The 14007-nt window shown below is 38.2% G+C and overlaps 1 protein-coding gene across 1 annotated transcript in view; it reads right to left on the bottom strand.

Moving 5' to 3' along the window:
• The window catches only part of DEUP1 (deuterosome assembly protein 1), a 75616-nt gene extending 61903 nt beyond the window's left edge, over positions 1 to 13713 (bottom strand). Inside the window, exon 1 of the mRNA XM_006092761.3 lies at positions 13651 to 13713. Coding sequence (XP_006092823.1) covers positions 13651 to 13679 — 29 coding nt within the window. The 5' untranslated portion in view covers positions 13680 to 13713. The remainder of the gene's footprint in view (positions 1 to 13650) is intronic.
• Between the last annotated feature and the right edge of the window lie 294 nt (positions 13714 to 14007).

The following is a 14007-nucleotide window of genomic DNA, read 5'->3' as shown; positions in this document are numbered from 1 at the left end:
AAGTTTTTAAAAGTTATTTCCTATACTAAAGAACTCTTTCATCCACTGGTCCTAATGTGATTCATCGGGACTATTCAATATAGTCAACCTTAGAGTGCTTGAATAACACAGTTATCAGTATGATGAATACAGTTACCAGTGTACCTCCAGGTTCTCCTGCATCTTCTCTCCTCGGTGCTCCATATTAGAGGCTGAACATACAGACAATGGCCAGAACACATGACAATAGACTCAGACCCATAATCTCTACAGCAACGGTCCTAGAATGGTCAGGACTTGGTCAATGACTGACAGCTTCCTTAATTTTTGCCCCCACTTCCAAATCAGGACCAACTGGAGAAAGCCAAATATGCTTCCCAAATCAATCATGTAAGATGCCCCACTTCTCACACCCTGCCTCCAGGTTCTCTGTGCCAGCAGCCTCCAATCGGAGCATACCTGAAGCCTTTTGCTCACCATAGACCTTTTCTATTCTCCTGCCTGCCTTTGAGTCTCTGCCAAATGCAAGTGATGGTGGCTGACTCCCTTTCTGTAACAGGCGCTGAATTAAATAGGCTTCATTTGTTCTCATCTGGGTGGTCTTTGTTTATTCCCTTCAGTTGCCCATAAGATTTTTTTCCTCTACCACTCACTACCTAGCATACTGCCTGGAAAATACTAGATGCTTAATATACATGAGTTAAATGAGTGAAACAATGAATGACTACGGTAAGACTTTCAGACTCTTCATAACTCCCAGGGGCTCTCCTCTGAACATGTTCCCGTTTGTCGATTTCCTCCTGGAAATATGCCACTCAGAACTTTCTGTATGATCTAAGCATGATCTAATCAGCTTGGAGAGGGACTCTCACATCCTTTGTTTTAGGTGCCATATATTTTTATTCAAGCAGATAAAGATCAGTTTGAATCGGGGAGGGGAGAAGGGCAAAGCATACTTTTCAAGGTGCTTTTATCCTTGTCTAAACACCTCATTTCTTTGCCATACATGCTATGATTTAAGCTGCCTAGTCACTATCTTGTGCTTGTTTAGTTATGGGGGGTGCACAAGGGCAGGGCTTTATATTTTCCTTATTAAAATTTAGCTTGATAGTTTCAGCCTTTCAGTGTGGCTCGTCATGACTGGTTCTTTAATGAAGCAAATATTCAGTAAGTGGCTGCAGTCCACTGTGTGAGGAACTGGGAAGAGAGAGACACAAGATCAACGGCCTGTGGGTAGACACCTACAAGGCAGGCAGGAACAATGAGAGATGGATGAATAGGAGGGGAATAGAAAGGCAGGTACTGAATTCAGACTTGGATGGTGGGCTATCACAGCAGCTTTCCTAAATGAGGTAACATCTGAGCTTACATTTTGAGATCCTGTTTCCGTCAGATTATATTCACTATATCTCCCAGTTTGTGTCAGCTGCCCATTTGATAAACATTACTTGTTTTGTATATACATGTGTTTTTCATACAAGTGATTGTACAATGCCATGAAGGAAGAGATGGAGGACAGAGCCTATGGCATTCCACTACCACGCCCTTCAGGTGACAGTGATCTACTGATTATGCCTTTCCTTATAATCAGATGCAAATCCACTTAATTAACCTTACAATTCCACCTCCCCCCATAAAAATGTCATAAAAAGCTCTGCAACATGTGATGCCAGAGCCCCAGTACAGCTCTTTCTGTGAGTTCCCTGGTGCACAGCCTATGAGCCCTGTGAACCAAGGCGGGTCTAGTGTGCCGTGGGCAGGTGCGTGCGTGCTGCATCCCAGCGGCCACTGCTTCCTCTCTGGGGGCTCATAAACCACTGATAATCTCTTCCAGAGTCTTAACTAAGATTCCTTTTTACATCAAACTCATTTCGGGGTCAAATTTAATATCTCCTTTAAACATTCAATTGTCCCATCTTCTTGTATACCTGCTCCTCCTCAGTTTTTAGAGATAATTAATAGCAGCAGCTGTCTCAGTAGCATCAATATTTGCTCCTAAATCTATAAAATAAAATACAAAGGACTTAGTTTAGCCCCCTTCTCAGATCTGGGCACTAACATTATTTCTATTTTCATTTGTTCCTTTAGTCAAATGCTAACACTATGCTAATTATTTTCCTGCACTTCCTCTCATGGATCCTGACAACATCCCATCAAATACCTTATTATTCCAACTTTAGAAAAGTTGACTGAGGAGCTAAAAAATAAAAGAAACCCTTTGAATCTCTCAGCTCTGGAGACTGGGGTGGATTGTGTCTAATACATTATGCTAAGACACACACACCATGGCTCTTATTATTTTGGGGGTTTGTGTCTAACACACTACAATAAGACACACACACCACGACCCTCACTACTTATTGGGTTTATCCTCGGGAGCAGTAATCAAGAGAAGGATCCAGGTCAGGCCAGAGGTCTAAATGCCTTAAACCAGAGGGGAGGGGGCACACTGAGACTTGGAGTGTGATAACCAGTCTGGTGAGCCTAGAGTCAAAATATCACGATATCAACTTTGGAGACAAAGAGAGGGCAAAATAGAAAGCTGATGTTTTAAATGGAGGTAGTAGTGGCGAGTATGTGGGAAGGGGCAGGGGAATGGAATGTGGAGAGAGTCATGCCTAGTGAAAAGGCCAGGGTAAGACACATGGGCCTATGTGTCACGCCAGAGGCCTGTAACATAATGGGCTTACATGCAGGTTCCTATAAGGCAAACCTTCGTCAAACAGGTAGCTCTGGTGACCATATAACCTGCTATTGAAACCATGACAATTTTGAAATTGAAAAGGGCACTTGTAATAATTATGCCAGCAAAACAGGTGTAAACAGTGATTGTTCTGGGAAAACTGGGATGTAGGTCAGCCTACCCGTCACCAATCTGGAAAGTAGAAGTGGATAAAAGGTCTGTAAAAAATAAAAAAGTGAGTTCAGTTGGGGACATGAGAGATGTCTGAGTAGAAATGGATCTTCAGCTCAGGAAGAGAAGAGGAGGATTAAAGGACAAGTGTGGAAGTGAGCATACAGGAAGGGGAGGGAACAAGGAGGGGAAGCATAGAGAAAAGAACAAGAAGAGACCATTTCATGGGACACAGAAGAGGCTAAGAAAAGAGTTTCCAAAAGGCTGATGAGCAATCATATTAGGGCTTAACTTTTTCAAAACAGTTTAATGAAATTCATTCTCAAATGTTTGCATGTACATTTGTCTGAGTTATATTATTCTCCATTTAGCTATACTAGTAAGTAGAGTTTAACTTTTCTGCGGTGGCTCACACACCCTGTGCTGCACATCAAATGCTGTATCACATGAGAAACGTGAACAGAGCCCAGTGGGTGAGACTCCAGGAGGAGCCCAGAACCACTTCCGCAGACACGTCTGTTATGTCAGCCCGCCCTTTAGTCAGGTGCCTCCTGAAACAGTACAGTGAAAGTTATTACTTTTTTACTTTTAGGTCATAGTTTCATGGTTACCCTTGTTCAAAATTAATTACAGAATTATAGCTAAAAGTGGCTTTTCCTCAAACATTTTTCTTGTTGTCCAAAAAATGGTATTTACTTCTTGTTAGTGTTTGCTCTCTTAGCAACATTACAACTCCTATTTTTACTGCCTATTTGAGGTGGTGGCTCATATTCAGCCCATTCTTCTCTCATTTGCAATAACCTTAATGTTGGGGTGTGGAGGAGATATAAATCCCACTACCTCACAAACCAAGCTTCAATGTACTTATAAAGGCCTCATTCTAAAGCCTTCATCATAATCTTCAAAGGAAGACTTTTATAGAAATAAAATGCAATGTGATAGCTTCCAAGCCTCTATCAATGTTTTATTATACTTCTAGACACATACAAATTTAAAATTTCCTTTTTCATGTTCTGAAAAGAATGGAAGATCTGTTAAAATACCTACATTACAGGTAAACTTTTTCTAAAATAACTATCACATCCTAAGTAACATCTTGGTTCACAGATTGAATGAGGTGAGAAGACAGTGAAATATTAGCAGGCACTAACCTTCTTTCTTCAGGGTTATTTTTATAATTATCTAGAAGCATAAGTAACTTCACTATCCTTGTAAACATATATCTGAAATATTTCACATTACTCCATAAAAAGATATGATACAATTAATAACAAACTTATCTACACATGCATTAGGTTGGATTCTATAAGCCAATTGCTAGGACAACTAAAATTCCCTCTTTCCAAAAGGTCTATATGATGAGAGACTGCAGTGTTAGTGCATGTGAGGATAGTCATTTTACCATTTTCCATTTAAAACTAGAGCCAGTTATTTCACTGGATCCTTACAGCAAAAAATTAGGCAAACATTGATAAAATTTGTTCTTCCAATGCTAGAAAACTAAGAAATATACTGTTTCCTGGATATTGGAAATTTCTCATGAACCTTCTGATGCCAGCTTGTTCTGATAACTTCCAAATCTGTACCTTATTATTATCTCCCATGTGGCTAGTTGCCCACCCAACATTCATCCTTCCTTCCATACTAATGGAGCTCAGATGTTATACAGAGTGGAACTGTGTCCAGTTAAAACACAACTACATTTCTCAGTCTCCTCTGGGGCTAGGCCTGGCCATGGAACAAAATCTGGCCTGTGAAATATAATGGAAGTTGCTGTGAAGCTATTTAAAAGAGGGACACAGCAGTTGCTGTTAGTGTCCTACACATTCCTCACACTCACCACTTCAAGGCACTCAGCCTGGTGTCCAGTGGACAGCTTAATTAGTCTCTCAAAGGACTCTTTCCCTGCCTTTCCTTCCCTCCCCATTCCCCTCCCTGCCTCCCTTTCTTCCTTCCCCCCTCCTTCCCCACTTCCCAATCTCCCCACTCCCTTCCTTCCTAGTTTCCTTCCTCCTTTTCAAAATCACTCATTGATTTTCTATAATCACTCGGCACTGTGCTAACATTTCAGGATCTACCTTCAAAGTTGTATTTTACCCCAGGTCTACTTCACCTTTCTTCTTCAGAGGCACAAGAAATTAGAACTTGTCAAATTTAATTACTCTGGAGAGGAGTACATGTGGGTGGGTGGGTGGGGATATAATACGATGGGAGAAGAAAAATGGGGTATAGTCTGGGGCATTCAGAAGGCAAGAGAATCAATCAAATTAAAAAGAATTTTGAGTGTGCAAAAAGAATACATTTCTACAATTTATTAAACTACCAATATATTGACTTACATTCGAATTATTTTATACACTATAATTAAAACTGTATTTAACTTATAAAAAACCATATAACCTGTTATCAATTAATATACTTTAGAGTTGGAAAGGACACTTTCAAGGTTAAGAAAGACACATAGAAGAGTAGTGCTTTAAAGTATTTTTTCTGAATTCAGATGTGAGAAGTTATGCTTTAATATTCATCTGCTTGGTTTCTTTGAAAAGAAACCAAGATAAAAAATTTGGCAGATCATGTAACAGTACCTAGATTTTTAGGAAGGATTTGACAAGATTCAATGAATGAGATCAATGGCTAAGATGTAAGTCACAGAATAAAAAGTAAATGATTCAGTAGAGAGAAATGAGACTTTTGGTTGAAGATAGATGAATACGCATTTTATTCTCTTCCAAAATCCTACTAAAATAAAGCGAGGGGGTCTTTTCAACCTATGCAGTCACACCTACAAGGACAAAAATGAAGGGAGCTGGGAGGAGAGGAAGCTCAGAAGCAGCCCACGTAGGGATTTCTGGAAGGAGGGGGTAAATGCTGGCAGCCCGACTTATATCCTCCAGTCAGGAGAATTTAGAAGAGTGTTTTCTGGCTCTGATCAGCCTGAGACTGGTCACTGAAAGAGACTCCAGGGGTCCTCATACTTTTTAAACAGGGGGCCAGTTCACTGTCCCTCAGACTGTTGGAGGGCCGGACTATAGTTAAAAAAAAACAAAACTATGAACAAATTCCTATGCACACTGCACATACCTTATTTTGAAGTAAAAAAACAAAACGGGAACAAATACAATATTTGTATTTGCATGTGGCCCGCGGGCCGTAGTTTGAGGACCCCTGAACTAGACTGATGACCATACAGTAAAGACCCCTGTTGCAGTGCCCTGCCATGTACATGGAGCTGCCTGTCAGCTTTCAACTCTACCACCCTTAAATAGGAACAAGCAGTCAGGGACCACAGCCATTTGAAGAAAACCATTCACACAACTAGGTCAAATACCAACAGAAAGACATTTTTGAAGTAAATTATGCAGAAAGAAGAAAAGTTCAAAACATTTGTAATTAAGATACTAGTGTTATCAATACCAGGACAAACAAAATGTACAGGAGATGAGAAATAATCACAGTGTACTAAATGGCTCAGAGGTAAAGATCGTTTATAAAGTCGTTATGAGACAAACAGAATATTAACCCAACCAAGATCATAATGTATTGGAAGAATCTGAAGTGTGTGTGTGTGTGTGTGTGTGTGTGTGTGTGTGTGTGATGAGAGATAACCATTGTGGATGTCAGTAGGTGATGTCTAAAACTGAAAAATCAAGAAGTAGCAATATAAGCATGTTATTTAGAGAGATAGAGGTAAATACCCCCAAAAAAAAGTGCCTCTGGGGAGGGAACAGGAGATAGCTGTTTTTTGGTAACTGATAAAAAACAAAATGACTTTTTAAACTTTGTACATGTATAACTAAGAAAAGAAAGATCTGGATAAATGTTCTTTTTCAATTCATATGTGCATCCACATATATAAGGAAATTGACTTTAAACATTTTAAATTTTAATTGATTACTTATTTTTAAATTTATCTTTATTGTTGAAAGTATTACAGACGTCCCCTTCCTCTCACTCGCTCCCCCCCCCCCCCCATTGATCACCTCCACCCCTACCCCATCCCCAGGCCTTCACTGCACTATTGTCTATAATAACACTCCAGAATTTGTACATTTGGGGACTTTGTGTATGTGTTTCATTGACTTTAGCGTTGCTTAATGCATTTGTGGAATTGCCATTTAGGAATAACCATCAGATATAAGTGCATTAAATATAAGCTTTAGTAATCTTAAATATATTAGACTGTATTACACCTTGGCTGGTGGCTCCGCCTGAACCCTCAGGCAGCTGCAGATGCACTGTAGTTGGTGGGCAGATTTCTCTACTTGAATTCTCTGGTAGAGTAGCAGAGGCTGGGAGAAAAGTGGGGCTGTGGAGCAGTTGTTAGAGGTTGGGGAGAGGCACAAATTGAAGGGTGTGAAGAAATACACTGGAGCCATACCCATCGAATAACTGATTGTAACGACATTGCTAAAAGGATCAAGAGATAATTTCAAACAATCTTATTCATATTTTAATGAGTCAAGGGTATGTTGCATTGATTTTTAAAAAAGCAATTTTGAATGCAAAATAAACATACAAAAAAAGAGAAATACTTGGAAATATAAACATGGTTGTCAACACTAAAGATCTCAGTAGTGGCAGAAAAAATCCCCGGAATGAAATCATTGCTGAAATAAAAATGCAAAAATTGAAGAAATTTCTCTGTAACATAGAGAAAAAAGACAATGATGAAAATTAAGAGATAAAGAAAAAGATATAGATATTCTAGGAGATAAGAATGAAACAAGACAGTGGAGACTAATATCAAATAAATAGAAGAAAATTTCACTGAGCTGAAGAAATTTGAATCTTTAGAGTAAAAGTGTTTATCACGTGCCATGAAGGATTATTAAGAAAGGATGCATACCTAGAAAGTTTTTCTGACAAATTTTAAAATTCTAGGATAAACAGAAACCCTATAAACCTCTAGACATTAAAAAGAAAGAAGGAAAGAGAGAGTGAGACTGCTTTTGCTTTTCCATCTGCAACACTCAATTCTTCAAGACAATGGGAGTCATGTCACAGAGTTTGTGTTTAAAAGTAAAAATAAGGCATGTAAAAAGTTAAAAAGTATATCACCCGCATTCATTTTTATGAAAAGATTACCTAAGGATATACTTCAGTCAAATTAAAAGTAAATTCAAAAATTTCTTAAATTTAAGAACAGGGAAGGTTTGTATATAAATAATAGTAATAACAATGCAATTAAACTTATAGCTGTTAAAAGGGATTCTTAAAATAAGAAAGGAATAAAATAACAATTAACATTATCCTATGTATAATAATGTTTATAAAAATTAATAGCAACCAGGAACTAGAACCCCAGATTATTCTTATAGGTGGGATAAGGGAATGGGAAGCAAAGGCGTTACTAAAGGTTAAGGTTGAGGTAATTTAAAGTTATAGTTAAAATTCAGTATGCCAAAAGAGAAATCAAAAATAAAATGTTTGTAAAAAATATAAATTAAAAACTTATAAGATGTAAAACTTGTAAAGGAAAAGGAAGGAAAACTAGATCAGGCTAGCAAAAGTTGTGAAGTAAAAAAGGGTCAAATGTTAACATTAATGATCATAAAATTCTCTTTTTTATGACGATTCTCTAATTGAGTTATTTATATTTTAATCTAATTATAGGCTATTTATAAGAGACACAATATGATATAAAAAAGAATGAAAACAAGGGGATGAATAAGAGTTGTCAATATCAGTACCAGGCAAAGTAGAAGACAAACAAAATAACATTAACTCATACTTGTGAGATATTTTTAAAAGCAAAATCATATAATATACCAGGAAGATATAATATCCATGGACCTCAATACATTGAATAGAACACAAAAATATGTACAACAAAAACTGCTTGAAATACAAGAATAATTGGATAAAACTATAATTATATAAAAGTGTTCCTTAAAAAAATTTTGACAGATCAAATAGACAAAAGTCAGGTAATAATGGATTTGAAAAACATAATTTAAATGTAATAATAATAATTAAAAGGTTTGATTATATATGTATGATCTTCTTTATTCTTTTTACTTAACCAATAGAGAATATACATTTGTTTTCAAATGCCCAAAGAACATTTATAGAGGTTGATCACCCAATAGATCACAAGAATAATCTTAATGAAACTGAAATATCATCTAGGTCATAGTCTATGACCATGGTGGTAGGGAGATTAGAAAGTAATAACAAAAAAATAATTATCTCCCCACTGGAAGTTATATTTCCTAAATATCTATTAAGCCAAATAATAAATCAAAATGGAAGTAATAGGCTATTTCGAAAACGACAGGGGGACACTGATCCTATGGTCCATAGTAAAGCTGTGCACAAGAGGAACTTGAGCTTTAATGTTTTTATTATTTAAAGAAATTATGAAATCCAGACTCATGAAAATAACTGAAGTATAATTTTTAACTCAAAATTCAGAGCAAGATAAATAAAATAGAACATAAAAGGACAAATTAATAAGTATAAATTCATGAATAACAAAACAAAGCAATATCTAGATATGGTTTCTCTCTCTCTCTCTCTCTCTCTCTCTCTCTCATAAGGGAATATTTATTGAACGAGAAGGTGCCAACTAAGAAGATAGGAGACTTAGTGCTGCCTCAAATCCATCTCAAAAAAGTAGAGTACAGGCTTCTTTTATGTCAAGGGAAGGGGGAAACAGGAATGGCAAGAGGTGATTGACTACAAAAGACATCTGGGTGCCAGCAAGGATCCAAGGAAGATTGTACTTAGTCTGTTGACCCTAGTTGATGTGAGTTCGGTCATGAGCTTCCTGCAATTCCTTGATAAACAATACATACTTCCCTTATATCCTGAGATAGTATGTATTGTTTTTGTAAAACTCAAGCCAAAAGCAGAATCCCTCTAATGATTAATACATCTACTAGTATATGCAAGACTAAGCAAAAGCTACTGAACAGAGATTCAGAGTCAGAAAGGCCTACCATTTCACTCTGTTACAATGCCCCCTTTTTTGTTCTCCACTCCTTAATCTTGAGGAAAATAAGGCAACTGGGTCTAGGTTCAATTAAGAGAGAGGATTAGCTTTAAGATGGAGTCAGATTTGCCTGCCCATTGTGCCCCTCTTATCCGGCTCTTACAATCTCACACACCTACCTCTTCCACAATGGTCCCTGAGCCATAGAGAAGGCATTCTGGATGTTTCAGACAAAAAATAAAGAGTAACTTTTGTTATTGTGTTCCCCAGGACCCAAACCATGATGAGCTGGCTGCTGCTCACACACTTCCTAACAAGTAATCGAAAGTGATCCTATTGTCTAAGAACCTCTGTGTCAAGGATTCCAAGGTGAGTCCGATTTGTTCAGTGAAGTGGGTGCCCTAATCACTGGAGATTGCGGAAGGAATATCCCAAGTGGGAAACACATTTCCTAACAGTTTCTTTCCCATTGAGAGGGCATCAGTCTTGTGGCAACGGAAAGCTTAATTTATCTGGAAAATATATGCACAAAAACAAGAACATACTGATAACCCAAACTATGTGGCAGCTGAAGTCCAGCTTAAGTGTACTATGGTGGATAAGTAATGCAAAAACCACCACCACCACCACCACCACCACCACCACCAACAACAACAACAAAATGCCAGGGAGCTGGGTTAACCAAGCAGCCATCTTTGGTTTCCCATAGTCCTGACTGTTCATTTAATTTACAATCATTGTTTACCCATCTTAATTTCTTTCATTTAGGATCAGACTTCTGCCATGTTATAAGAACTCTGGGCTGGCAAAAGTGTGGTAATGAGGGGTCATTTTTGTAAAAACAGCATGGATTTCATCCACCTGTGCCACAGTCTGATACTCAGGTTCAGTCATTTTAGTGTGTCACTAAGTTTGATGACATACATCTTATGTCAGGATATCTCATATTTCCAGCAATTTCACATATACATGGTGTCCCAAAAATGCATACACACTTTGAATAATTATTAATTACAATGGGTTAAATCTGAAAAAAAGAATCATCAATTGAGCTATCAGCTGTAAAGTATGTATACATTTTTTTGGGGGGACACTGTATTTCTGGAACACGTATATACTTGTACAACATAAAAATACTCAATGTTATTTTTTATGTGGTAATGCTTGCCATGTAATTTCAACACACAAAAATTAGTCTAATTAGTTTAATATTTCTGTTTTGTAAAGAAAGAAACCAAATCTTTTGAGGTGTTCCTGGACCCTTCTGGAATACCTCAGTTTTTCCCAGGTCAAGACTCCATTTATAACTTAAACTTTGCAAAATTTTAAATTTTGAGACATTTTTCAAAAACTATCAAAAAGTCTGGACATGGTTCTTTTAGAAAGGCCAATAAGATAGATCATTTATTCATTGTGTAATTAGTTATGTTCTTGGCATATACTCTAAAAACAAATGAAAAGGACAAACTCACTTAAGTATGATTGTTTTTGATTAGGAGTTTAGATGTATTATTGTGGCACAAATACAAACACCTATAATTGGGAGAAATCATGATATAAATTAAAATCAGAGCCTGTGATAACCCAGATGTCAGAGAATAATGATTCACCTACATTGTAAATGTTCTGTGTAAAAGCTACCACCTTAGGCCTTTGCACTTTCTGTTCCTGTTGCCTGGAACTCTCTTTACCCAGATATAATCTCTGCTCAGATGGCACCTTGTTTGACCACCCCATTCACACTCTCCTCCTCTCCTCAGCTCCTTTTCTTTTCTTTATGTCACTGCATGAAACATGTCTATATCTCCCACTGTCTCTCCCACTGACGTGTAAGCCCCTTGGAGCAGTGGTCTCTGTTTTGTTCACTGCTATCTTCCTGGTGCTCCACCAATGACTCGCTCATAGTAGACTCTAGATCAGTGATGGCGAACCTTTTGAGCTCGGCGTGTCAGCATTTTGAAAAACCCTAACTTAACTCTGGTGCCGTGTCACATATAGAAATTTTTTGATATTTGCAACCATAGTAAAACAAAGACTTATATTTTTGATATTTATTTTATATATTTAAATGCCATTTAACAAAGAAAAATCAACCAGAAAAATGAGTTCGCGTGTCACCTCTGACACGCGTGTCATAGGTTCGCCATCCCTGCTCTAGATAAATATTTGCTAAACGAAGGTTGCTCCACCAAACATTGCTATGTATGGAGGTGACGTGGCTTGACATGGTAAGTACAGAACAAATCCCTGATGAAGGATATTTGTCTTCATGATGTAAATTTTTACATATTTCTCAGTAGCATGTGAGACAGAGGCAACGCCGACTTGGCTCTCCATGCTTTGGAGACCATGGCGGACAATGTCATGTCTGCTGTGATGAGTAGAGCAGTTCCTCATGGAAACTTCCAGTAATTCTCATTTGCCTCTGGTTTGTAATTATGTTGTACCCAAACAAACTCTGTGGTTCCCTACTAAACTCTAAGTTCTTTAAGGTCTGTTTCTTAATGGTCTTTGTATGGATGATAGTGCTTAATGTTGTGCCTGGCATACATTTCCTTAAGAATGAATGAAGAGGAATTGCAGTGAAGTGATATTTGCTACCCAGCCTTAGGTTCAGGACCATCAATCTGCATCTTAGTTCTCCAAGCAGGAGTACCGTTGTGATGGTGGGCCCAGAGAGAGAAATCATGCAGTGAGAATGGCTGCTCTACCAGTCCTGGTCTGCTTGTATCTGGACTTGTACATGAAACAGAAATGCACTTCAATCTTACTTAAACCACTGTATTTTGGCATCTCTTTGTTATAAGAGCTTATACTTTAACATGCCCAATTTCTTAGTTGTGAAATGACAATGATACCTAGCGGGACAGAAGGAGTATTCAGTAGGACGTTAAGAAGTGATAGCTAGAGCCCTCACCGGTTTGGTTCAGTGGATAGAGTGTCAGCCTGCGGACTGAAGGGTCCACGGTTCCATTCCGGCCAAGGGCACATGCCTGGGCTCCATCCCCAGTGTGGGGTGTGCAGGAGGCAGCCACTCAATGATTCTCTCTCATCATTGATGTTTCTCTCTCTCTCTCTCTCCCTTCCTCTCTGAAATCAATAAAAATTTAAAAAAACATTTTAAAAAAAGTGATAGCTAGAATTATCCAGACTTGTGCAGCTTTCCTTTAGCCTGATGTCAAAGTCATGGTCTGAGCAGAAAACCTGAAAGTGAGATACCTGAAGTGGTTTGACTAGTGCAAAATCAGTCACAGTCAAGATACGCACACTAGCACCTCCCTCCCCACCATACCTCCTCCCCACTCAGCTCTGGGATCAGCCAGTGGCCAGTTAGCTAATGAAACAATAGACAGAGAAACCTTGGTGGTGCTGGTGGCAGGGAAGGGAAAAGGAATTTAATTTTTTTATGATGGTGAATGTTATACCAATTCTATTCCTGATCTCTAGGGTACTTTTGGTAAAATATCCAGTCTTGTTGCTGTTTTGAGGAGCTAAATCTGTTTCGAGGCTATGCTTAAGTGCTGAGTTCAGTCTTAAGGACAAACGTGGAGGGTTGGACTCTTGGTACAGCAAGAAAGGGGCAAGCTGGCCAGGAACTGCTGCACTGTGGAAACCCAAGAGCACACGGGGCCCGTGTGCACAGCCAAAGCACTAAAAAACTCACCCAAAGTTGGAAAACTTTTCCACTGCAGATCCAGGTCTAAATTGGAGACTTAAACTATAGATCCTTAAAATCACTCGGATTTCTCCCACATCCTCCTCACCAAAAATAACTGGCATATCCTTCTATTAATACTAAATTCCAAAAGTCATGTATCGCCAGGACATTTTTGGCATAGTCAAGTACCAATTTATTAAATAGAAATTTCTCAGCACTTACCCCGCTGTATTATGGGCTTGGTTCTCCATGTCGAGAAACTGCCTCTGGTGTATATTTCTCAATGTTTAACCTGTAAGGGAGAAAAATGATCTAGATTCCCAAAATGATAGTAACCGTTATTAACCTAGAAAACAAGAATTGCTTCTGGTAAAACGTTTAGTATGAGTTTTTCTGAATGTAGTGCTCTTGGTTCTACAAAATGTAGAAACTTGCGTTTGTGTGTGTGTCTCCCCATGCATTTGTGACACTGGTTTAGTGGTGAGTACATAATTGGGATACTCAATCCAAGTGGCATTCACTACAGAACAGCTTGGTGCCAGGTCCATGAGGTGAGTAAAATAGAATTCCTATTTTATT

This window comes from Myotis lucifugus, unplaced genomic scaffold, assembly GCF_000147115.1.
Source record: "Myotis lucifugus unplaced genomic scaffold, Myoluc2.0 scaffold_104, whole genome shotgun sequence".
Taxonomy (NCBI): Eukaryota; Metazoa; Chordata; class Mammalia; order Chiroptera; family Vespertilionidae; genus Myotis; species Myotis lucifugus.
The sequence above is the reverse complement of the archived record's forward strand: the minus strand, read 5'-3'. Positions and strand labels throughout refer to the sequence as shown.